Here is a 26,671-nt window from a genome sequence, read left to right on the forward strand (position 1 = left end):
AGTTTATTATCAATCATCGGGAAAATCTATACTCGCTTCCTGCTAACCAGACTAATCCAATGGGCCGAAGATTCTAATCTGATAGGCCATGAACAGATCGGGTTTAGACCAAATCGTGCTTCTATTGACCATGCTATAATTCTATATCATTTGGCGCGGAAGTATTCTTCCCCTACTCATGGTCTTCTATGTGCCGCTTTTATAGACCTGAAGGCGGCTTTTGACAGTATCTCTAGAGAGCTGTTATGGGAAAAACTGGCAAAGTGGGGCATAGATAAAAGGCTGTTGTGGCTTATGATTAAATTACATGAAGGGACGGCCGCTAGGGTGAGGTTAACACCTGAGGGCGATCTCACAAACTCTGTACCAATAAATAAGGGGGTACGACAAGGGTGCATCCTTGCCCCCTATCTTTTTAACCTCTATATTAGTGACATGAGAACGCCCCTAGCTGAGGCCCAAACCTCCATTCATGCACCCAGGCTTGCAGACTATCGCTGCCCCTTATTATTGTACGCTGACGATGCGGTGATCCTCTCTTATTCTCGAATCGGTTTGAGGAGGGCCCTTAAGATTTTTGCGTTATACTGCCAAACAAATTTACTTACTATTAACCATTCCAAATCTAAAGTCCTAATTTTTTCCAGGAGTCGTAAACTGTATAGATGGGAACTCGAGGGGAAGCCAATTGAACAAGTTTACAAATTTCAATATCTAGGAATTTACTTCCAGTATAATACGGGATGGAAAGCGCATATCACATATTTACAAAATAAGGTTAAAGCCCTTATCTATGCTCTATTACGCTTCTTCTTTACTGAGGGGGCTATGCATGTTCCATCCGCCTTAAAAGTTTATAGTGCGAAAGTGGTTGCAACTATGGCCTATGCGGTCCCTTTATGGGGCGCCTTTGTAAACCTCTTGCCTCTGGTGACATTGCAAAATCTTTTTCTAAGACGCCTTTTGAAACTACCCTCCTGTGTAAGCAACTCTGCCATTCGCCTAGAACTTAAGATCCCCTCCCTAGAGATTCTGATGTGGAGACATGCCTTTAATTATTGGCTGTCCCTTTGGCATAAATTGCCAAACTACCATCTTATTCAGTGCCTTTGGAGAGATGAATTCACCAACCCATGGGCAACAAAAATCCATTCCAAACTGTTGTCTTATGGAATCTCTCCTTCCGATATACTTAATTTAGATCTAATTACAGCTAAAAAGGTCATCAAACAAAGATTGGAGGAGGTAGATTTGCAACAAAATCTTACTACAGGTGGAGGTACATGTTCCCCGATAAATCAGGGCATTACATCTATGTCCCAGATACCTCGATATCTGTCTACTTTATCGGCTGCGTCGCATAGATTCGCATTTGTTAGAGCCAGATTTAATGTGTTCCCCTCAAATGTTCTGAGCAATAGATTTTCTAATGGTAAAACCTCAGTTTTATGCGCATGTGACAACAAATCAATAGAATCCCTCTATCATATCTTGTTTAATTGCCCCTTATACATTGTTCCCCGATCAAGGATCCTGAGTTCAATCATTCTGGAAATTGCTGCTAAACCACCTAAATTACATCTAGCTTATCTACTCCAGGACATTGACTCTTATAGAACATTACAGGTTGCTAGATTCCTGATTTCAGTTCTTTCATATAAAAGACTTCATGGAATGCTGCATGACTATTAAAAATCCAGTAAACTCTATGCACCATCTTGATCTTCAAGGCCATAACACGGTACATTTAGAGATTGTAAATAATGTGAAAGAGATTATGCGTTGAAATATTTTAGTTGATATTTTAGATTGTAAAATGCTATTTTATCTATTGATTTGTTTTACCTTGTGGGCTTATAGCCGAATAAAGTATTATCTATCAAGATAAGTGCCACACCTCTAGGTCACCTTTGACTGGACTTAACTGTCCAGGGGTCCTTTATCTTTTTTGTGGGCTTCCCAAGGCATCTGATTACAGGGTTTGCACTGTGATTCTCCCACTGTTTTCATGGATTTTACCAAATGATGGAATTTGGTAGTGTTCTGGCATACAGTGCTTATTTGCTGTTTTAATGGGTGAAGCAGGTATGCGCAAGAAGGGAGGCGACATGTCCACTCTTGTGTCACACCATGCCCACTGTGTGAATGAAATTTAATGGGACATCAGAGACGTTTGCCAGTCAGAACTTGCCAGAACTCAGTTCTGGCACCTTTCAGGTGGGCACAATTGCCATTCTAAGAGAACAAGAGAGGTGTTCATGGTGAGTTCTGGCAGCTATTTTTCTAGAAAAATAGCACTGTGTGAATTGCTAGCATTATAACCAGGAAAACTAATGCAATAATCCCTGCACCTGAATGACCTCTTACTTTCTAAGCTTATCAGGTTGAAGCATGCCTTCTTCTGCAGTAATGTGGTCATCTTAATAGCAAGAGAAGCCTTACTTTTGAACAGTAGTGATATCATCAAAGAGAGGTGGGTGATAATTTAAGTGATTTCCAAGCCACCTCTGAAAACACCCAACAGGTCTTCTAGATATAGCGATTTTACACAATTATTTAAGAAAAACAGTGCTTTCATGTTTTACAATAACATCCTATTCAGCAATAAACCCATTAAACATGACTTGTGTGCTGCTTCTTAATATATTTTAATCTTATTCATGATTTCTAATACTGTGTCTCTACTTAGGTTAATCTAGGTATACCCAATCAAGTGAAACAATAAATATAATTATGGATTCAAAATTAAAATGAGTGGGAATTAATTATATTCATGTATTCCTACCCGCCACCATATGACAAGCAATTAACAACACATTACCATACACAGTGAGCTTGAGGAAGGCAAAAAGGAGTAGCACAGAGTTCAGCATGCATATTCAAGGCAGGGATGTGACTTGGGTTTTTCCTCTTCCCAAAGTCAGAAGCAGTAGGAAGAACTTTGACAACCAGACCCAAATCTCTGGATCACGATGGTGGTTTGCCAGAAAAGGAACTCTTTGGCCTGTTTACTAGGGTTGGTGCTACCAAGGGTAGCTGGCTAGAAGAATGTACTGCAGCTTGACAATGTTTTCTTTATCTGAGTTTATTTCAGCCAGGAAGAAACACCCAAGGAAGGGTGCAAAGCAAGGCCAGTGAGAGGAGTGGCCTGGGGGGAGAGGGTGTGTGGTCTGGACATAGTCTTGAGAGTCAGATAGAGCATCTTTGGTGGCTGTATTCATCTGCTTGGCCTGAGGTTCCCTACCCCTAAATTCTACTCAATATTGATCCAGAGCAGATTCCAATGTATAGCACAGTAACAGCTTAAACACATTGCAGGATTCCCCTAAAATGGATCAGAGGCAATTAATATTTCATCCAGCAGAGCTATACTGAAGGCAAATGAGCATAAAGGTAAAGGGACCCCTGACCATTAGGTCCAGTCGTGACCGACTCTGGGGTTGCGGTGCTCATCTCGCTTTATTGGCCAAGGAAGCCGGCGTACAGCTTCCGGGTCATGTGGCCAACATGACAAAGCCACTTCTGGCGAACCAGAGCAGCGCACGGAAACGCCGTTTACCTTCCCACCGGAGCGGTACCTATTTATCTACTTGCACTTTGACATGCTTTTGAACTGCTAGGTTGGCAGGAGGAGGGACCGAGCAACGGGAGCTCACCCTGTTGCGGGGATTCGAACCGCGACCTTCTGATCGGCAAGTCCTAGGCTCTGTGGTTTAACCCACAGCGCCACCTGCACCCCCACTTTTCCTTAGGATGCCCCTATTTTCATTGGAGAAATGTTGAAGGGTATGGTAGGACATTCCTATTTTCATCAGAGAAATGTTGGAGGGTCTGTGCTCACCAGTTTGGCTATGAAGGGGTGGTTGGATGGTATACTTTAATCAGTAAATACTGGGCACAGGGAATGGATGTGAAACCCGCCCCCCTCCTCCATCTCTACTCCCGCTGATCCACAACTTTTATTCGCCACTCAAGCATGACTCATACTGGTGAGCTGGCAAGGGAGAAAACCTCAAAGCAGTGAGCATGGCAAGGTAAGGTGGACAGGGGAGCAGATTTCATTTTTACCCTTCCCCACACACTCCATTTAATAATAAAAAAGTAGCCCACTCCACTTTATAGTCAAACACTTAACAGTATTATTAGCAGATATGAACATCTGGCTTGCCTACCTCTTTTATCTCTCTGTTCTACCATGAAGTGTTTACTTGATTTCATGAATTTATTTAGAAAATGTCTCCTTTCTGACAATGGGTGCACTCAGGATTGTATTACGAAATGATAAAAATAGAAAACCAGCAAAGAAAAAACCAATTGTGCATTTAAATTAGTGTTCTTCTAAATATATATATATCTCCATAATGCTTTTCAGCAGTCTGAATTCAGAGTAGCTCATCATCATCATTATCCTATTTTAAATTGCAAACCTAACCAAAAAACACCAGGCCAAAATGGGAGGAAGAAATTAGGGAACTGACACTTGTCTGTGTGCTTAAGACCAAGACGCAGACAATGAACAATTTTATTTCTCTACTTATTTAGAATAAGGATGGGACTTGGACTGATTGGCAAACAAACAGAAATACTGTGAACTGAAGGCTAAACAGAAGACAAGCTGGACAAATCCTTCGGATTGGTCTGAATCGATTTGGTTTCAGTTTGATTCAGAGCTGTTTTGATTCAATTAGGATTTGGTCTGAATTGGCCCAATTTGGTTTGGGATTTGGCCAAATCAGTTGCTCAGCCCCGCTGACATGTACTAAATAAATACATTAATGGGCCATCAATAGTTACCCCTAACACCTTGAACCAATCCCAGAAGCATGAAGGTATCCATTGCAAAGAAACCCCCAGTGATTAAGAGACTCCATTCTCCGCCTCTCATCTTCAAGCAATGCAGTAATCAATAATGATTAGATACTGAATGAACAAACACCAGTTGTCACATGGGGTAGACTTAGAGAGATCATTGCCACAAGCTTAGGATTTCTCTTAGTCAGAAACTGAATGAACTTTTTGGTTGCTTTTTTGGCAGCATCCACTACTCCATATCGTAATTGTAAGAGACGGATCATTTTTCTGACTTTTGTGTGACAGTAATCATGCATCTGATTATTAATAACACGTCTGTGCTGGCTTTATTTAGTAATGTTGTGCTTGTTTCCTGTCCCCCCATTATCTTTCACGCTTTGTGGTGGGAATCTCACGGGAACGCAAGCAAGCCTAGCTTACTTCTTTAAATCTTGTTTTCTCTCATACATTTTACATGATAGATCTCACAACACTCATGGAGGAATTCAGTCAGCAGCATAGCTTCCACAGTCCAAAAAATTATTCTAACTTCACCTTTACATCATATCTCTCACCTGAGTTTCTCTTAACTCTAGTTATTCAGATGGGTCAGGTATAAATAGTAAAATTATTGTTGTTATTGAATAGGATGTCCTTATTCTCTTCTGAGAAATATTGGAGGGTATGTTATTTCATTTTAAAAATTAGGATTTTGTGAACATTAGGATTTTGTAGGTGGCTTTCCATGATTGCATCTGGAAAGGTGGGAGACGCTGAAGTAGTGGTGCTGTGCCAAAATAATGAAGGTGGAAAGGCAAACCAGATACAGCCATACCTCGAGTTGAATGTGCTTCAGCTTGAGCACTTTCGGGTTGCACTCTGTGGCAACCCGGAAGTAACGGAGCGCGTTACTTCTGGGTTTCGCCGCTCGCGAATGCGCAGATGCTCAAAATGACATCACACGCATGCGCGGAAGTGGCAAAACATGACCCACGCATGCACAGACACACAGTCGCATCTTACGTTCCATTCAGGATGAGAACGGGGCTCCGGAACAGATCCTGTTCGCATCCCGAGGTACCACTGTATGCTGCTCTGTTTGGCAATAGCTGTGCCTTTATTGAAATATTGAGTTTGGCCCAGGGTGTTATCATATTCAGGGCAGGGGTGCCAACTCACCCTCTGGATTGTGGGTGCCCACCGCCCCAATGCGACGTCACACACCTGCATGTAGTGTGTATGATGTCACAAGCACTACTTGTAGGTGTGTGTCTGTGTGACGTCACACAACCACAGTGAGATGGCTGGTGGCAGTGGCTCCTCTTCCTCCTCCATTCAAGGCACCCCTTTCTGTGGGGAGGGACTCAGAGGCAGAGAGACTCTACCTCTGTGTCCAAGACCCCCCCCCCCCATTTTTTGGCCTCATTTGCTGGCTGCGGTGGGCAGAGCTGATCTGCTTTTCTCTTTGAGACAGAAACTGCTGCTCCTGCCAGCTTTTCTCAATTATAATATTGTGGGTGCCCAAGTACCCACGGCCCCCTGGAGTTGGCTCCTATGGTTCAGGGTACAGAATACCTGTTATGTACTGAGCTTGGATCCTAGAACAATAGGCAGCAACCAGATTGGTCTGCAGGAGCCGCCCAATCAGGCTCCAGGAGGAAGTGAATCAGCAGCCTGATTGGCCTGCCGGAGCCACCCAATCTGGCTTCAGGAGGAAGTGAATCAGCAATCTGATTGGCCTGCAGGAACAGTCCAATCAGGCTGCAGGAGGGGAACTGAATCAGCCAATCACACGGGACCCATTGTGTAAATAATGTATATATAGCCAGAGGTTTTGGGGGAAAGCACTCACTCACTGTTTACCATGAGCTGAAAGAAAGAGCATGAAATCAACACTCAGCTCTGAGTATATTTCAATACCCATGTGCTGTAAAAACAACAACAACAAAAAAAACACAACAAAAAACCTGAGAATATAACACACACACACACACACCCCGGCTTCTCAGCAGATTTTATTTTGTGTGTGGATGTAATAGTACTGTAAGTCTTCTGGGCACTGCAACCATTTTATAAGCTGCATCGATAATGTACACAAATTATCATTCCCTTGAATGGCTTCTTTTCACTTTGATTGCTTTTTTAAATGGGGGGGGGATGCAATTCTGTGCAGTACTGTTGATTATACCACTCATGCTTATTATTAAATTCTGTCATTGCTGAATTATTGAATAAAAACCCATGTTTAATATTTTAAGAATTGCCTTGCGCTACAAGATATCCCTACTAGACTCCCTGCAGCAAAAGGCTGAGTAATTGACACATGTTGACTCTGGGACTGGAGGCATGACTTGAATGGTAAATATTTGAAGATGGGGAGCTCTCCCTCCCTGCTGCCAATTCTCTGTAGACAGCATATTCAGCAAACAGCTTAATTTGAAAACTAGAATGACAGCTTTCTCATGGTCTCGGTGCTTAATTCTCCCTTTCAGTTTTAGCATTTCCCCTTTATTTTCCAACAGCGCAGCATAACTATATCATCAGGCCTCTGATCAACAATAGACCATCCACTTGATTCAGTTACATTGAATGAATGGAAAGTCATTTCCTGCCATTCTGGTAACATACATTTCTTTTAATACTCCTAGTTACTGACAAGTTCCTTTTTAAAACACACTCACTCACACACAAATGAGAAAAGGAATGAGATGAGAACTAGTTGCTTTCAAGGACATATCAGCTGCTGGAATATTTTCTGTTTAAAAAGAAAGAGAAATAGATGGCCATATTTGGTTATGTATACGGAAAGAAGGGATGAGAATCCCTCAGTGTATTAATGTGGGACAACCTATTAATTTCCGTTTCTCCTTTTTCTGATCTTAAATGGTCTGCCCAATTTCTGCATCGGTTTGTACGTTTTGTAAAATTCTGCACAAAAATTCATATGTGTTTCAATTGCTTTTGTGTGTCTGCAGTCTTGCATAATAGACACATTTTTGAATGCAGTTGCTGCAATATGAAGTATGTGCATATTATTTTAACCAAGATGTGCATTTTTGTGCTCACGTTGCTCTAATATATGCTTTTTTGGTTGGAATATTGCATCATAGGATTCAGGGGAGTGTGAATTTTGAAGAATAACTGTGTTTGGTGTGTGTATTAGTTTGGGAAGTCTGAATTAGGGTACGTTTGCATTAAATTGTGACACCCCCCCCCCAAAAAAAAATCTGTTGGATCCAGTAATTGTTATTTTGAAATACTGTATTTTAATTAAAAGTTTAAGGGTCACATATATATTGAAATTTAGAGAACAAAGATTTAAACTTGCTGGGAATACAAATATAGCTGATACGACAACTCATGTGAGAGCAGTCTACTTTCATCGTGACTGACTCTGCCAAAGTTATCCTTATATTGCTCTGGAAATGTCTTCTGAGGGAAAATAAAACAAAACATTTTTTGTACAATATAAGCCAATGAGTCTCAATCCTCCCTCCAGATTTATTTACCTTTCCAAAAGTACAATCTATACATGTCAACTCAGAAGAAAATACTGCTGTCTTCAATAGGACTTACCCCAACTCTCTAGGAGTGCAGCCAAAATGTGGTTGCTCCCTTTAACCATTCCTTACATAGCTAGTCAATCAAATCCACTCCACTTCCCAGTGGGGAAAAGTTGTGGTGAACCACATGGCAATCCACTCCCCTCCGGGACAGGGGATGAAGTCCCGCATCACCCGGAGGTTCCCGGCCATGTCATTTGCCAACCAGCCTACCCGCTGGCTGGGGGCGTGTGTTGAAGGGCCTGTTAGGATTTTTTCTACTTGGCAAATTGGCATGGGCCATTTGGTTTTCGCCTACCCCATAGAAATCGTCACAACTTTGGCGGTTAGGCATTGGTTGATCTTATGATAGGGGAGGGGAGGTGTGGCCATCACCTGCCCCTCCAAGCTTAAGGGTATTCTGTTAAAGGAATTCAGGGGTGTGGATCTTGTCCGAAGCCCAGGGCGGGGCTAGGGCCATGCCACAATCCCGTTGGGAACCCAGGGGGAGCTCGAGTTGGTTTGCATCAATGGGGCTCCCAAAACCGGTGGTTGACCCTTACTGGACTCCCTGCATGACGGGCAGGAGTCAGATATAGTCGGGTCAATTCCAATGCCTAAGCCAATGCCGCTCACATTCTGTAACCAATAAAGTTGCTGCCTAAATTTGCCCAATAACATTAACCTAATATCCGCGTCCTTGTGTCTTATTCATTAACGAGGAGGTGGTCTCAGGCTCTCAACACGCAAGCAATCAATCAATCTCCTTTATTGGCATGGAAATGTAGCTAGTCAAATAACTTAGAATAGGAAAATGACTCTGCATTTGTCCCATGAGGGCCAATTTAATTCCTGTGTGACTGCAATGCTATTATTCACTGAGACTTAGTTCATTCATTCATTGGGACATATGCTAATGTCCGGGTTGTGTATAAAACCCAAAACTCTTTTACTCCAGCCATATATATGGTAGCAAGATATCATGGATTCCATATCTAAGTGACACTCTAGCGCAATAAACCAGGGAGGCCAAAAAGTCAAACTCAGGAGTGACACAGTGCTTATGAAGGGATGGGGCTATTTCTGTAATTTTTGGCTCAGTTCCCCATTGTTCCCATTAAGCCAGATGTGGGGAAACTTTGGCCCTCCAGATGTTTCTGAATTGCAACTCCCATCATCTCTGGCCATTGGTCATCCTTGCTGAGGCTGACTGGAGTCGTAATATATGGAGGGCCAAAGGTTACCCATACTTGCATTAAGTTCAGTGGAACATAGAATTATAGTATTGTAGAGTTGGAAGGGACCCCAAGTGTCCTCCAATCCAACCCCCAAAATGTAGGGAAGTGAGCTAAAACATCCATGACAGATGGTCAGCCAACCTCTGCTTAAATCTTACTGAGACACAGATGAGTGAGGACAGGATTGTTTCCTCAGTCAGACGCAAGGGGAAATTCAATACTTTCAATAGGCTCCTACCTCATTTATAGACCGAAGAGCATCTCTTACTTTATATGGGAAGTTGTCCCCCCAAAGTAGTGATTTTTTTCCTTCCAGAAGAGTGAACACTAGCCATTCAGTTGTGGATTTCCAAGACAGCTGCTTACAGACACAGGGTCATCATGGTTGTAGCTTTTGTATTGTTGTGCTCATCACACGTCTTTGGACATTGAGGAATTCTAGGGGTACATTGATTACCTAGATTTGGTTCCCTTTTGAAGAAGGTCACTAGAGGTTTATTGGTGCTTGGAAATACTGCATTTATTTACAAATACACAAGCTGAGTGTAGGTGGACATGTAGCTTAAACACTCCAACAGACAGCCAAAGTCTACTGTTCTCACATCAGATTTCCAGCAATACAGCCAGCATCTTAAGATGCTTGCAAAGCCTGAACTCACTCTCTTCCTCCGAATCAAGCTGCAGTCTCTCACACAAACATCTGGATTACCTCAACCTTAGCTGGAAAGAAAGTCTTCCCTTTTCTCTGTTTTTCACATTTTCAGAACCATCCCCAAATGATCCTGTATCGAGAAGCAATTGTGTAAATATTTAGTCCCATGGCAACATTTCACTTATGCTGAAACATCCTCTTCTCTGCATTAAAAAAATAAGGTTGAGCATGAATATTATTACATCTAGCACATCTTAAAAATATTTGGTGCCTCTCCAAATAAATGAGGGCCATCTGGCACCTCTCAGGCAGGTCTGTTTCGCCCCTACAAAAATGTGTTTCTGTTGTAAGAGATAGAGATTTCCTTACTTTAATTTGACATCTCTTGTTGCATGTGAGATGCAAATATATATATTTGTATCTAAACCATTATGCTGTGTGCATGTGATCTAAAATCATGAGGCCCTTATTATGAAATTGTGCTCCCTGTATTAGTAGCATCTGACTGCAGAGTAAACCCAAGACAGTTACAAAGCTGCTCCCCATTCATGCATTGGTTAAAGCTAAGCACTGAAGATTTCACAATGTGATCATCAGCAAGTTAACTTGGACACCATTCCACGGGAACGGTGAAGTTCCACTCATGTAAGCCATTTGAGGCAATGTCCTGCTGCTCCCGCCAAGATGTTCTCAAACGGATGGAAGTCCAAGGGAGAATATTTATTTAAAGCCAGATGGCAAAATCTGGCTGGGCATCTTTGAACTCATTGAAGGTAAAAGAGCGCGATCTCCTTCTGAGAGCAGAACAGCCATGAGGTCTGCCGTGGAGTAAGTCTAAGTAAAGGTTGGACCTCAGGAAGCGTGGGTAACAGTCTTGCTCCATCAGGGCATAGATTTTGGTCTGCGCAGCATCAAATGTGTTGCGTGTCGGGTGACTCATGCTCTGACTGGTGCATGTTTTGGTGTTAAAGTCAAGGTTGACCTAGAAAGAAAGAGAAAGATGGGAAAAAACACCTCATATGGCAAAGCAAATATTATTGATGGCGTTTCTCAAGCTTCTCTCTTAATGAGTACAGTGGTACCTCAGGTTACATACGCTTCAGGTTACAGACTCCGCTAACCCAGAAATAGTGCTTCAGGTTAAGAACTTTGCTTCAGGATGAGAACAGAAATTGTGCTCCAGTGGCGCAGCAACAGCAGGAGGCCCCATTAGCTAAAGTGGTGCTTCAGGTTAAGAACAGTTTCAGGTTAAGTACAGACCTCCGGAACAAATTAAGTACTCAACCCGAGGTACCACTGTACATGGCTTACCCTACAAGTTCACATTCAAGTCCTGTGCATACAGGAATCATGTACAAGCTGACGTGATTTTCCACACATGACCAAGAAACAGATGTTGTTGAACTCCAACTCCCATAATCTGTGACCGTTGGTCTTGCTGGCTGGGGCTGATGGGAATTTAACAACATTTGAAGGGCCACAGGTTTTCTATCCCTGCAACAGATGCTTGACTACATATAGGCTTGTGAAATTGTTTCTTTTGGATCAAGGTTACACATGTTCTAGACCCTTTTAGACCATGAAGTTCATTAGGCGACTAAGGGAAAAATATGGTACTCTGCTTCAAGACCTTAAGATTGTACGGAAGTGGGGAGGGAAGAAAAAATATTGTTGACAAGTGCGTCACATGGTTCTGTGGCATTTTATCCATAATGTAGGGGGATTCACCATATCTGCACTGTTGCATAAAGTGCAACTCTGGCTTTTAAAGTGTGCTGAGAAGATAATTTCTAATACTTGCAATTTTGTTCTAAATGGCAAAGTGTCTTTGCACTACAGAGGAAGTCAGCTACCTGATTTATGTGAGATTTGGGGGGAAGTTGTGTGTGGCTACTGCTGCGGGGGGGGGGACCTCAGTTTCTGCTGAGTTTCAGCCTTAACAGTAGGCTTCTACACCATAGTTTAATTTTCAAAGCACTCTTATACAATTTAACTGTAGTTTGGCAGGGGTGCTGAGAGTATCTGGAGACGCCTCACAGAGCTTCAGTGCTTAGTACAAACAATTCACAGGATTCTTTGGGGGTGAGGATGTGATCTAAAAACCAGTTAGATCTCGTTGCAACAGCATGGTAAAAGCACACCTTAAGGAGTTTGGGACATTTTAAAGGCAGTCACACGTTCATGTTTTATTAATGAAAATGATAAAAATTATATTGAAAGAGGCAAAAAATAAAAATAAAGGCAGTCACACAACCCCATCAACATGCAGGTGACATTTTCTTGACCGTAGTCACAGGCTGTTCGAGTCCCACTAAGGTCAGGTCATCACATTGTTGCAAGGAGAGCACACAAATCACAGACAGATGTTTATCAAATCTTCAAAGAAACATGATTTATACTTCTGTAGAGAAGCTCTGCTGGATCCAATGAAATAAAAGCCCATCTAGTTCAGCTTCCTGCTTTCCCCCGTGGCCCAAAGGAGAAACCCACAAGCAGGACATGTGTGTTGTGGTCTTCCTCCATTGTTGTTACCCCAACAGCTGCTATTCAGGTCAGGAACATCCCACAACCTGAGATTTCAGGGCTCAAATCTGAGACCTAGGGGTGGCCCCTGGTGATGTCACTGTGGGCAGTCCCTGGTGATGACATGGTGTGATTCTTCCTCTGTGCTCCCTCCTGCCACTGAACCCTGGGGACGGAGGTTAATTGGGAGAGGGGAAGAGGGAAGATACCCCCCCTAACACCTATGCAATAATTATACTACCTTTGGAACTGGATGCGGCATATATAACTAGTCGCTACTGGTATCTTTTTCCTCCATGAATTTGGGTTATAAAGTTAGGGGAAGGGACATTGGCTCCCATGAGCTGCATGAGGCTACAAATTTGAGGAGCAGTTAAAAGGAAGCACAGTCTGTCTCAAACTGAGATGCACAGGGACAGGTACACTATTTTTATTTTCTCCCACAGAAACTGAATGCCTAGCATTGACTCCTACCAGGAAAAAGTATTTGCTCCTGGTACCAGTATGCTGTTTCCCAGCCAAAGAGCCTGAAGCGGATTTCAGTAATAAGCAAAACATACTTCTACATGTGGGGATAATGCTGCCACTGGGTTTGGGATGATATCTTAACAGTGTACCCAATAGGCTGTCCTGTTAGCAACATAGACCACATGAGTTGGGGGAGCATTGCAATATGTCTCAGTGCAATATATTTGTCCAAGTCCGAGTTTTATTGGACTTCTAACAAGCCAAGGGCTTGAGCAGGAAAAAAAGGTGTAAATTATTTCATTCTACCAGGGCCGTCTTAAGCATATCCTGTGCCATGGTGAAAAGATCCCTCCGGCGCCCCCTGGCAACTCCAAAACAAGGGAGGGGGTGGTGGAAAATGTCCTCCGCCTCCCCCACGGCCCCGATCCCCAGCGTGGTGACAGTGATCAAACAGGAAAACGTGCTGGCGGACATGCTCTCTGGCATTGGGGCACCCAAGAAGGCAGCTCAGGAAGGCTGCACACCGACTTTTGCCAGGAAGCAAGAGGAGCTCAACGATAATAATATAATAATTCATTATTTGTACCCCGCCCATCTGGCTGGGTTTCCCCAACCACTCTGGGTGGCATCCAACAAAGACCCAAAAATACACTAAAATGTCACACATTAAAAGCTTCCCTGAACAGGGCTTCTGAATGTCAGATAGTTGTTTATCTCTTTGACATCTGATGGGAGGGTGTTCCACAGGACGGGCGCCACTACAGAGAAGGCCCTCTGCCTGGTTCCCTGTAGCTTTGCTTCTCGAAATGAGGGAACCACCAGAAGGCCCTGGGCGCTGGACCTCAGCATCTGGGCAGAACGATGGGGGTGGAGATGCTCCTTCAGGTATACTGGGCCAAGGCCATTCAGGGCTTTAAAGGTCAACATCAACACTTTGAATTGTGCTCGGAAACATACTGGGAGCTAATGTAGGTCTTTCAAGACTGGTGTTATGTGGTCTTAGCGGCCGTCCCCAGTCACCAATCTGCCACATTCTGGATTAGTTGTAGTTTCCGGGTCACCTTCAAAGGTAGCCCCACGTAGAGCGCATTGCAGTAGTCTAAGCGGCAAGACAGTCTGCATGCAGGTAGGGTCTCAGCCTGCATACCAGGTGGAGCTGGTAGACAGCTGCCCTGGACACAGAATTGACCTGTGCCTCCATGGACAGCTGTGAGTCCAAAATGACTCCCAGGCTGCATACCTGGTCCTTCAGGGGCACAGTTACCCCATTCAGGATCAGAGAGTCCTCCACACCAGCCCGCCCCCTGTCCCCCAAGAACAGTATTTCTTTCTTGTCTAGATTCAACCTCAAACCCGGAGCAGGGCCATCTTTTGCAGATGCAGAGGTTTGGGAGGGAAGCCTCTGTGAGGATCGCTCTCCTCCTGCGGAGGCTTGGGAAGGAAGCTGCAAGCCACGCAGCTCCCCCACTCGCTAGGGCGCCCTTGAGAGACTGGCACCCTGGTGCAACACACCACTAAGACCAATGGGAACGACGGCTCTGCATTCTACCGTGGACTGTCAAAAGCGTATTGGAAACAAAATGTCATACATTACTTCTGGAAGATGACCAGGCTTGGGTTTCAGTGAGCCTTCATGAGAAGAAGATGTCAGTTGGGTGGAAGATCTCTTTTTCCCAATCCAATTGGGGCAAAGAGACTTCCTGCTGGATTGTACCAGTCATGGCAGTACATATGGATGGAGGTTATCTCCTATAATAAGATAGGCTAATATGCAGGTCTTCCCTACTTGACATGATGGGCATTTGGCTAGTAGGATACAATTAAGAACCTGGACTGAAACATCAACTGTGTGTATATTTGTTTACATGTGATATGTCACTAATACACCATCATTAGTACCGTCTTTTGGAATAAATCTGTAATCAATCTTTTTAGACTATGATTATTACTTCAATGCTGTGTTTAAGCTGGCTTATTATCTGAAATCTTGGCAATGTAATAGGAATGGTTTGTATGTAATACTAATTACATCTATAATTATGGGTTTAGCAGACAGATGAAAAGTAATTCTAATGTATTAGCATCAAATATAGGCAGATACATATGGGCACATAAACTAATATTTGTACTTCAAATTGATGTTGTTGTGGTAGCATGTGCTATAATTTTCCCGACATGTTTTCAAACTGTGGCCTCAATGCAGACAAGGTTAAGCACCGTGCAGCACAAAGGCCATGCATTTTTACTCAGAAATAGGTTCTACTGTGTTCAATGGGGCTGACATCCTAGCAAGTTGGTTTGGGGTTTCATCTAGATCAGTCTATTTGTCCATCTTGCTTGCTATCATTTTCTCTTACAGGCAGAGGTTTTTCCTACCACCTGTTGCCTGAATATTTTTAAACTTATGCAAGACAGATTGCGCCAAAAGGATCGTTTTCACTATACCTCTTTCGGAGCTTCTTTTTCTATGAAGGTCTCATAAATGGTCTTTGCTTTGAGTGAAAGTTGGGAAGCTTCTGTGTTCTTCTTGTAATCTTCACATGCCATCCAAAATTCAATGTTCTCTTCACTAAACTCACTTTTCAGGAACCTTGTGAATGCATCTAATCCACCTATGAAAGAAAAGAGATCCAAAGCAAGGCATATTAAGTAATAAAACATAATTACATTTCTTCAATCACAGTTGAAACAGAAACACCTTTTTCAGTACTATTATTATTATTATTATTATTATTATTATTATTATTATTAATTTATTACTTATACCTCATCCATCTGGTCAGGCCTCCTCAGCCACGCTGGGCAGTTTCCAACAGAATATTAAAAACACAATAAAACATCAAACATTAAAAACTTCCCTAAACAGAGCTGCCTTCAGATGTCTTCTAAAAGTCGGATAGTTGTTTATTTCCTTGACATCTGGTAGGAGGGCGTTCCACATAGCACGAGAGGTTGAAGGCCAGGCTAGTTATCTCCCTCATAACTAGGTTTTCTATAATTTTGTTTTCTTTTGAAAAATGTCCAGTTACAAAATCAATTTCCTGTTGTGATTTAGTTCGGACACATATTCAGAACCTCAGTGAAAACTTGACTAATCGCTAGAGATTATAAGACCTAAATGGGGGTATGGGAATAAGCGTTTAGAAAATAGAAGGCCCCACATCCCTTTTCTATGTTCAATGTGACAAAAATGTTATAGGGTGTGTGTGTGGAAAACACCTCCCCTTTTTTTGTCCGTCTTGCCAAACGATCAGTGAAATTAGATCGGTTCATTTATTGACACCTGAGTTTTTCTTATTCCTGCATGGCCATATCTGCACCATACCTATAAGTACTATAATACCACTTTAACAGTCATGGGTTCCACCAAAGATCCCTGGGAGCCATAGTTTGTTAAGGATGTTTAGAGTGGTAAGGAGATTGCTATTCCCCTTACAAAGCTAGAATTCTCATAATTGTTTGACAATCAAACCCTATTCCCAGGAAACTCATGGACGGGAATAGGTGTTTCCTAACAACTCTCAGCACCCTTAACCCATGGCAGTTCCTGGGATTCTTAGTCGGAAGCCATGACTGTTAAAGTGATAGCATTGTGCTTTAAATGTGTGGTGTAGAAGTGAGCAATGTTGAAATTTACATGCTGACTCTTGTCCAACTTTGTAGAGTGGTACCTTGGTTCTCAAATGCCTTAGTACTCAAACAACTTGGAACTCAAACACTGCAAACCCAAAAGTAAGTGTTCCGGTTTGTGAACTATTTTCGGAAGCCGAATGTGCTCTGTTTTGAGTATTATGCTTCCAATTTGAGTGCCACACTTCCTTTTAAGTGTTACACTGAGGTCTATCTGTTTTTGCTATTTATTTTGTGTTTTTGCGGCTCTTTTTTTGTGACTGTGTGGAACCCAGTTCAGCTACTGATTGATTGATTGTGTGACTGCAGTACATTGTTTATTGCTTTCATTTTATGGATCAATGGTCTTGTTAGATGGTAAAATTCATGTTAAATTGCTGTTTTAGGGGTTGTTTTTAAAAGACTGGAATGGATTAATCCATTTTGCATTGCCTTCTATGGGAAAGCACACCTTGGAATGCTTTGGTTTTAGAACGGACTTCCAGAACGGATTAAGTTTGAGAACCAAGGTACCACTGTCCATGCACAGCAATAGGTATAAGTTGTCTGATCAATAAAATTCAGCATTAGTTGATAAACAGATTGTGCTAAGCTGATTTGCATCCCTACTTTTAAATGTTATATTTTATGAGGTTCCTAAGACCAGCAAAAAAGTTTTAGGGCAGCATGAGTGGACCCATTGAAAACAATGAATTTAAATTGGTCATGCCCATGGATTTAAATGGTTTACTCTGAGTATGGGGGGAAACCCATGTGCAAATGCAAAACCACCATAGATCACAATGTACTTAGCTTTTAACCTTACAATGAGCAAGCCTTTTCCTTACTGTAATTCCTAATGGTGTATGACATTTGAAGAGTCTTTTTTGATATGAAAGATCTCTACTTCCAACAAATAACGATTTACAGTTCTCTGTAAATATATAATGTACAAGTAACTTAACCCTCAACTGTCTACGAGGATTCCTCACATCACCTTTGAGGAATATGGCCCGCTGAATAATTGTCTCCTCTGGAGAAGCACAGCCACTTCTAACTTTCCTCAGGTCTGTATTCTGATCAAAATTCAAGGCCACGCTCCACAGGAATCCATTTGTTGTTGGAAGTCAGACTTAATAGACTTCCTCTGTTTACACATGGCTAGTCCTCCACCACAGAAGAATAATCACAAATGAGACATTTCAGCATGAAATATAGTTTTGAGCCTACTTTCAAAATGAAAGAAAGTGTGTGTGGAGGGGGACCTTTTATGCAGCATAGTTCCAGCTGAAAACCCTAACACAAACCTTTCTGAGAAATCAGTTCGTCAAAAGATTCACCCCACTTCTTCACAGTTTCAGGGGTTTCACTGCGAGAGACCAAAGAGAGAGAGTGGGGTAAAAAAAAAAATAGTTATGCATTTTGAGTAATTTGGAGGATTTCCTCTAACACACATTATCTCCTATTGCTGTCAGTTTGCCATATTTTACACAGCGTTGAATCAGATTACTTTGCAAAGCTGTTTCCCTCAAGCCTTCAAAAACTGTTTCTCTAATTTTGGTGACATTTCTCCCACTATTGAACTGTGCAGATCCCCCCCCCATCTTCAAAGTGTTGAGGGGGGGGGGAAGTACCATACTTTTCCGTGTATAAGACTAGGCTTTTCCCCTTTAAAATCATGCTAAAAAGTGGGGGTCATCCTATACCTGGGTAGTGAATAGGGCAGATGTTTGATTCGCTGCTGCCACAGCTGTCAGCGGCTATTGTGCGTGTTACTGGTTGCTGCGTCAATGGGTGGTGTCGATTGGCTGACGCTGTGGCAATTGGGTGGGTGATTGGCAGCTTCTGCCAGCTAGGGGACAGATGGGAGGCAGATTTTGTGACGCATGCGCGTGAGCAATATTCAGCATTGCCCCCTAAAAAAAGCTCAGCAACCTTTTGCCATCTCCCCCCATTTTCTGAAATTTCAATCCTCCAAAATAGGGGGGCATCTTATCCATGGGGGCGTCTTATAGACGGAAAGGTATGGTACTTTCCCACAGATATTATTTTGTTGTGTCCCTGGTCTTTAAATAAATAATAAAAAGCCCAACCATTCTCTATGGTAAAGATCATAAGACAATGGGGTCAGCTGCCTTTTCGAAATGGGGAGGAAAAAAGCACAAAAGCTAAAATAAACCGCTTTCACTGAGATGGGGTTTCAAATGCAACCTGTCTAAGAATCTGTGACCACAGGCTATTTTTAACAGTTCGCAGGAAGCTCTATGGTTTATGGGAACAAAGATGCATATGCAGTGGCCCCATAACAATTTTAACACACGAAGCCTGTCCTTTTTTCAACAGCAAAATAACATTTTTCAAATGTCATGCTATTTCTGAAGCACCAGATTTTATTTTATTTTATTCTGGTGGCAGGGAATGGGCAAGGACAGTGTATTTTTTTTTTTAAAAAAAAAATCAAATATGGCAGACTGTGAATTTTGTTTATTGATCTCTGGTTCTGCTGTTCACAGAAAGGTAAGTAGTGATATCATTCGTTCTCCCAGTGAAAAGGTTTGGGGAATGACCTTTTGAAATATTTGCTTGGCTGCCCTTTAGGGCTGTAGGACTTATGATTAAGGCAAATTATTACACAGCACTTCATAGAGTAATGTAAGCTGAAAGAAAGGCTGCAGTTCCCAAGGAGGTTACAATATAAATTTTAGATAGCTTGGGGAGGGATAGACAACAGAAAGAGGGGGGAGCAGGGCAGGCAGGCAAATTCAATGACAGCAAAACAAGGAAAAATGAGAGAAAGAGAATGAGAGAGATCAGGAGGGGATAGGTGAGTTATTAAGAGGCTCAGGCAACCATGTGATTTTAGTACAGTCAGGGGGTGAAACTCACAGAAAATCTCTGTTTATAGGAAATATATTCCTGCTGTATGTTCTTATTTATTTATTTATTAAACTTAATAGCCACTTGTAACCTGAAGGTTTCTAACTGACTTACAGCAAAGAAATGTATATACACATACATAATATCATGGCAGGGGAGATCTTATATTCCATTGATATTTTGTATAACATAACAAAAACACAAAAACACAACACAACGGCTGTATAAATATTAGCAAACAAAACCCCACCTTTCTTTTCTCCCAACCTTATACTCTATATGACATTAAAGTTTCACAATGAATATAACTGATCTGTAGAAAGGACTTTATGATCTGAAAAAAATTAGACCATGTATGTACTTTTGTAACCCATGGAAATCTTTAAAAAAAACAAATAATAGTAGTGGTAATAATAATAATAATAATAATAATAATAATAATAATAAAAATAAAATAATGTTGGCAGCTGAACCAATGCAATTAAAGAATTTGAAGTGGATTGGCTACATTTTCCTTCAAAATTATAAATGCAAAATGCTTTGTATGTCAGCATCACAAAAGAAATAGCAACACTCACATAATAAACAAAGCAATATCCACACCCACCAATTAGCATATAAGCAAAACCTCAACCCCCTTGCCTTAAGTTCATATTGTTTCATTATTGACTGCACCCCTCCCTCTCGTTTCCTGTCAACCTTCCTTCCTAACAGAAGTGATGGCATCAGACTGGACATTGCTGAGGTTACACTATCTACATTATATGGCCCCCATTCTGAGTGTATTCATATTTCCACACATCTTTGAATCTCCTCACATAGCAGGCAGAGTTGGGAGCTTTCTCCAAGTTGGTGAACTTTAAAAGCAAGTCCCCATTTTGGCTGAGCTCTGTGTCCCGCAGCAACATTGACTAGGCCAATCGAGGCCAGTTTAGAAAATCACACGTTCCTTTGGCTTAATGGGAAGCTGAGTATGGGTAGCAAGGCAATTTTGAAAGAGTCCAAAACAGAAAGGGAGAAACAGTTTGAATTATAGTGCCTGCTTGCTGCTACTTTTGGGGAACTGAAGCTTGCTGAGGATTGATCAGTTTGTTTATGCATGTCCTCAGTTCTCAGCTGCTCAACCTGTATTCTTTCAAATAAGCAGTTATTCCAAAATTACCACGCAGTTTTCATAATCTTTGCTCAAAAGGAAATGGACTCCATTAAGCACCTGATCACTTGGAGAGGTGAAGAATGTTAAACTACGTATATAGATAAAAGGCACAGGTCTCATGCTGGAGAGCTTCTGGAATTGGACAGGGCTACTGCCTGGTATAGGGACGCGGGTGGCGCTGTGGGTTAAACCACAGAGCCTAGGACTTGCTGATCAGAAGGTCGGCAGTTCGAATCCCCGCGATGGGGTGAGCTCCTATTGTTCGGCCCCAGCTCCTGCCAACCTAGCAGTTCGAAAGCATGTCAAAGTGCAAGTAGATAAATAGGTACCACTCTGGCGGGAAGGTAAACGGTGTTTCCGTGCACTGCTCTGGTTCGCCAGAAGTGGCTTAGTCATGCTGGCCACATGACCCAGAAGCTGTACGCCGGCTCCCTCGGCCAATAAAGTGAGATGAGCACCGCAACCCCAGAGTCAGCCACAACTGGACCTAATGGTCAGGGGTCCCTTTACCTTTACCTTACTGCCTGGTATTATTGTCCCCCCCCCCACACTCACCTTGAAGCCATTGCCAGTTTCTCAAATTTGTGAAGTTGGGCATCTGGGTGCAATTCAGACTTCTGCAACAGGAGACTCAACCGATTATTCTTTTCCCGATTCCTGCAAGAGAATTTGAGCCACTACATATCACCACTGCAAGAGATTTTCAAAGGCTTCCCCTTTGCTAACGCACAACGTTTCTGAAAAGCTGATCATTTCCCTCTCACATGCCATTGCACTAATGTTGATGTTATTTCTCCCATGTTTGCTATAGAGAATAACAAATTTCTCACTTATACCTTTGCATACATTTACATGTTGAATCACCTGCAAAGGGTAAATGAAAGTCGTTTTCATCTTAACACTCCAATTTAGCTTGTAGGTGGGGAAGGGATGTGGATTTAATCGTAGTGAGCAAAGAGAGAGGGTCAAGGTTTTCTGGTGCTATTAAAAAAACCTACTAAAACGGGGAAATGTAGCACAAATTGCAGCATTAAAACTGTTAACTACAAATTAGTAAGATCTACAGCAGACATCTGTCTGTCACCAAAAAGAGCTACCCGAATTTCTCCTTCTCTCCCCTCATAATACGTAGTATTACACAGGAATGGATAGATTGATTTTATTTGTGGTCCATACCAATTTCATATGTATCCATTCATAAGTCTGTTCCATCACATTCTTGCATTAACGTGTGATTTGGCAATTTTTGTATTTAAGAATATTTTATTACAAGTTAGGTTTTTAAATATGAGTGAAACCCAATTAAGTCAAGTAGAGCCACTGAAATCAAGAGACTTTAGTCCAATGAATTCAATGGGTCTCCTATGAGTCTGTCAAGCATTGGATGATACCCTATGTGTTTTATCTCACTGTATGCATTCCTAAGCATATTGAATCCCAAAATCTGAAATGTGCTACAATGTTCTGCACAATGTCTTTGCAATGTCTTTGCATCTGTATTGCAAAATTCAGAGTTGTGCAAAATCCAAAGGATAATTAACACTCCAGTTCATGCATTAGTTTGGGAGGTGCAAATTAGGTCAGTTCACTTAAAAATGTGGATAGAACAACATTCTCATTCATCCCTACTAAGAAAAATAAATTTGTTATGCGGTGCCATCACACTTTGAGCTCCCCTGTCCCACTCCAATTCATCGATTGCCATTTGTTGAGGTGAGGAAACTCAGAGTGCAATAGCATCATATCAGATGTTATTAGGAAGAGAGAGATTTGTGGGGCTGGAGTTTTCGACAACAGCCAGAACATCTAGTTCCAGCCTTAGCTGAGACATTAGCAAAGGCCTGTTTTAATTACCAGGTTTATTATTTGAAAACAATCAATGTAATGCAATTAAGTCTCTGTACATAATTCTCACCCTGGCAGTTCCTAATTTACAAACTCCACTAAAAATGACCCTGGAAAGTTGGAAGTAAGACCTTGCCATACTCTTAGGGAGCCTTGCATGCTTGGAAAATGCCCAGTTGTCACGCATTGTTTCTAACTGGGTTGGCAAATAAGAAGTAACATAACATAATAGCAGCAGGAAATTATATGTACACCAGTTAAAAATTGTTGCAATTAAGAAGTATATAAATCAAACTTTGACAAAAGGAAAGCAAAACCCAAGCTCCCTATAACCTAGCTTTTTTAAGTAAACAGAAACAATATATCTATTCTTTTCCTCCCCTGGGATGCTATATGGCTTATCATTAAAACAAAAGAGTTTAGGTATTTGTTAGCAAATTGATACGTCAGCACAACTTCACAAGGGAGTGTTTTTCACCATATTGGCAGTGCAAGTCTTGCTTTATAATTCAGGGTATTATTTTTGGAGGTATTGAAGGGCTTGTGCACCATGTCTTTTGTGGTCCCTTTTCCTATGTGAGTCCTCCTCTTCTTCTCCATTGTCACCACTACAGCTTCACCTGCCCTCTTCCTCTGGGCCTAATCCATATAACGAGAGAGAGAGAGAGAGAGAGAGAGAGAGAGAGAGAGAGGGAGAGAAGTGATGGCTGTCATCCCTGTCACTGTCCTTGACTCTGTCACTTCCCAGATTTGGGTGCAGTTAAGCTCTACTGATTTCAGTGTCATGCAAGTCCACCCAACTGTGGACTACCAACCTCATGGCGCCCTAAAAAAAAAAAAGTAGAGCACCGTTTTTCTGACACTGTAGGCTCCAGTCAATTGAAGTTTATGTTGCAATACATCTGCTAACCTTTCAGATACTAGCGGAGACTGCCGTTTTTGCTGTTGCACATTTGCAAAGCTTTGGGAATGTTCAGAGTAGTTGAGTAAAGCTTGTACTGGAGAATCAAGGTCATGGTCATGATCCCTTTTCCTTAGAGCTGCAGCCACATGCAGGAGAATATTGGAATATTTCCCCCTCCCTCCCTAGAGGGCTGTTGCAACAGAAGGCAGTCACCAACCACTCCTTTGTGCAGACCACAAAACATTCATCCTACAAAGGCAAACACCACAGCCTCTTACCTGCTTTTTGTGTCTGGCTTTGACCCCTCTTTATGCATGGATTTCATTACTTTATACAGCGATTTCACTCTTGAAGTAGGATTTAGCTGAGGGGATAAAAGCAATGGATTCTCCATTTTTCTCTTGCCAGCTCCCTCCGAATATACTTCACTCTTCTCTTTTTCAGTTTTCATGTGACACCTCCTCAGTGTTGGTTTCCTATAAGCAGTTTCTCATGCGGTCTCAGTCTTGATTTGGTATTGGTTAAAGGCCCGTAGAGTTTGTGGGAGGAAGTTCCCCCCCACCAATCGGCCTAGCTCAAACATCGAGTGCATCTGATCTTTCAGTGCTGTCTTCTTCAGCTGTTGTTTCTTTTTTTTTTCAGGCCTGATTACTAACGGGCCAACATTTTGCAAGTCATAAAGATAAACAAAGGCTTTCCCTCGGATGTAGCTTGTGGTTAGTATATGTGGAACATGATGGACTGTCAGACACATCTGGCATAATGTGTATTGAAACCAAACAAAGAGTCAAGGATTTTGACGAGAGAGAGAAATGTATTTCCAAGTTATTTGTGTGCCATTCTTCATTTACAAAATTCATACTGTCTTAGGTGGATTGTCAGTGTTAATGAGAGTCACCTTACACAACACTATCAAACCGATAGTTACGTAAATTCATCTTTTGCAAGTACTGCTTCTTGAAGTTGTTACGTTTGACACCGGTATTTGCTAAGACATACGTGGAACACAAAAAGCTTTTGTTTGGACATTATGTTTAAAAAAACTGATTCAGTTGTACATACTTGGAACACAAAAGCTTCTATTTGGACATTACCTATATAAGAACTGATCTATTTGTATTTCCTGTTCTAAATGTTGGTCCTTAATTACTTCTACTCAACTAGATAATGTGAAAAGAGTTATGCTTATATGATGTATAAAGAATTTATATAGTTAAACACAGCCAGTTACATTGTGGGTATATTTGTAACGAGAGTCACAGCAATGCTCTAGCATCATATGCTTCCAAATCCTCCATGGGAGGAGAGAGTCCACAACCTCCTGAGGGAGACCGTTCTACCTTCCTCCAAAACAATGAAGGCTGGTGTGGAGAAATGCTGAGTCTGTCCATTTATGCTTTGAATAAGGTTTGTGTGACCTATTGGATGTCAGAGGGCAACGATCAGAGATGGAGACCCTATGCTATTGCTTTGTAGTAACTTAAGGTTACCAGATTTTTTCCAAAGAATCCAGGGACACTTTTTTTTTTTTAAAAAAAGGGAATTTTTAAAAACAAAATTATTTTAAAAAATAAAGAAAGAAGTAATATCTTTTGTTCTGTGGCCTCCTCTGTTGCATTGCCTTCCTATGGGCCTCAGCCTGCTCTCTTGGAGCGCTTGCCGCCATGGAGTAGGCTCAGGTTGGGCCTGGGCTTAGCCATGTGTCCTTGCCCTCCCAGTGCTCTCCTTCATCTCCTCCTTGGCGGCGGCGGTGCAGCAAGGTCAGGGCTCCCCTCTTTTTTTCTCCTTCCTCTTTCTCTCTCTTCCTTCTCCTCCTCCTCTCCTCCTCACTGTGTCAGCTCTGGGGGTTTTACTGGCCCCGGAGCGCCGCTGGGCCGTTGGCTGGGTGGCCAGGCGCTCTTGCCCCAGCTTGATTTGGGTTGCTGGAGGGGGGGTCAGCAGTTGATGCACCGGGTGTCCCTGGTTCCCCCTTGGCAGTGGCAGTGGCAGCACAGTTGGCTCTGGCTGGGTTCAGGAGCTGCTCACTGCCGTGACACCCACCATTTTGCCTCATCGGAAGTCCCCATATGATGCGTCTTGTGCTGTTGAACCAATCATGCAACATTCATTCCCTACTAATAAATCTACAGCAGTTCAAATATAAATCCAGCGACATTAAATGAAATCCGGGGACATTCCAGGGACTTTTGTCCGGGGATAGATTTGTAAATCCAGGGACTGTCCCCAGGAAACAGGGACGTCTGGCAACCATATAGTAACTGCTTGGTGACAGGCTCTGAAACGGGAGCGGGGAGGGTAGCCTTTAATATTTATGACTGGTGCCTCGACCAGGTTGCAGGTGCTGGTTAGTGAAGAATGGGTACTTAACTTTCAGTTGACAAGGGATGTGTGAGGCAAAGACTAAGAGAAAGAGGACGAAGACAGTCGCTGAGGCGTGAATATTCACCGCCAGTGTGTCAACAATATAACTTTGGTGAAGATGAAAAGGGAACTGGTGGCCATGTTAGGCAACAAGGCTGCCCTGGGTAAAAGCTCTTACCAGAAAAAGGCCACACAAACAGGCTTTTAAAATTAGCCAATTTGTCCATGTAGCCAGAAGTTAACAAATGGGCAGAGTCTAGCTGTAGGCAATTTAGGCTGAGGTGAAAGCGACATCATCTTGCGAGTCCTAACAAACTGTCATCAGGCACATGCAAGACCCCCAAGTAAAGATAGATAAGTATTTCCTTAATACGAAATAAAAAAAAAATTCATTCCTTAAATGAAATATCCCCTTAATAAATATTCTTAACAAATTATCCTGTCTCCAGCTCTGGTGTCAAAGTCACTCCTAAGCCAACTATGCTAAGCTACTTGGAAGTTTTTAAAGCATGCTAAGGGAATAGCTGGCAGAAGGAAAGGGCGATGGTGAGGAACTCCAGATTGCAGTGGCAGGGATTCCCTAGACCCTGAAATATAAATATTGACGATGCAGAAATACTTAGACTTGTATTTATAAAAAGTGGCCCTGAGGGAACCATTTTCTTCATGACTGGATTATGCCATTTTCTACATATAGGAACCCTG

General features: G+C 42.2%; 1 protein-coding gene across 1 annotated transcript; it reads right to left on the reverse strand.

Moving 5' to 3' along the window:
- Positions 1-10,065: 10,065 nt before the first annotated feature.
- RGS18 (regulator of G protein signaling 18) lies at positions 10,066-24,271 on the reverse strand. The gene is made up of 5 exons (XM_079981744.1): positions 23,884-24,271; positions 21,412-21,513; positions 18,131-18,192; positions 15,660-15,826; positions 10,066-11,205 (listed from the first exon to the last, which is right to left on the reverse strand). Exons 1-5 carry the CDS (start codon positions 24,054-24,056, stop codon positions 10,948-10,950), a joined length of 762 nt encoding a protein of 253 aa, XP_079837870.1. The 5' UTR covers positions 24,057-24,271; the 3' UTR covers positions 10,066-10,947.
- Positions 24,272-26,671: the final 2,400 nt, after the last annotated feature.

The sequence above is a fragment of the Podarcis cretensis genome, assembly GCF_951804945.1.
Source record: "Podarcis cretensis genome assembly, chromosome: 6".
NCBI classification, from domain to species: Eukaryota; Metazoa; Chordata; class Lepidosauria; order Squamata; family Lacertidae; genus Podarcis; species Podarcis cretensis.

Bases quoted from the DNA above. Each gene is read 5' to 3' on its own strand.
- RGS18 (XM_079981744.1), bottom strand. From the start codon at position 24,056: ATGAAAACTGAAAAAGAGAAGAGTGAAGTATATTCGGAGGGAGCTGGC. The intron at 18,193-21,411 runs GTGAGTGTGGGG...GGTCTCTCGCAG, and splicing joins AAACTGGCAATGGCTTCAAG to TGAAACCCCTGAAACTGTGA. The intron at 15,827-18,130 runs GTTTGTGTTAGG...TTTCTTTCATAG, and splicing joins CGAACTGATTTCTCAGAAAG to GTGGATTAGATGCATTCACA.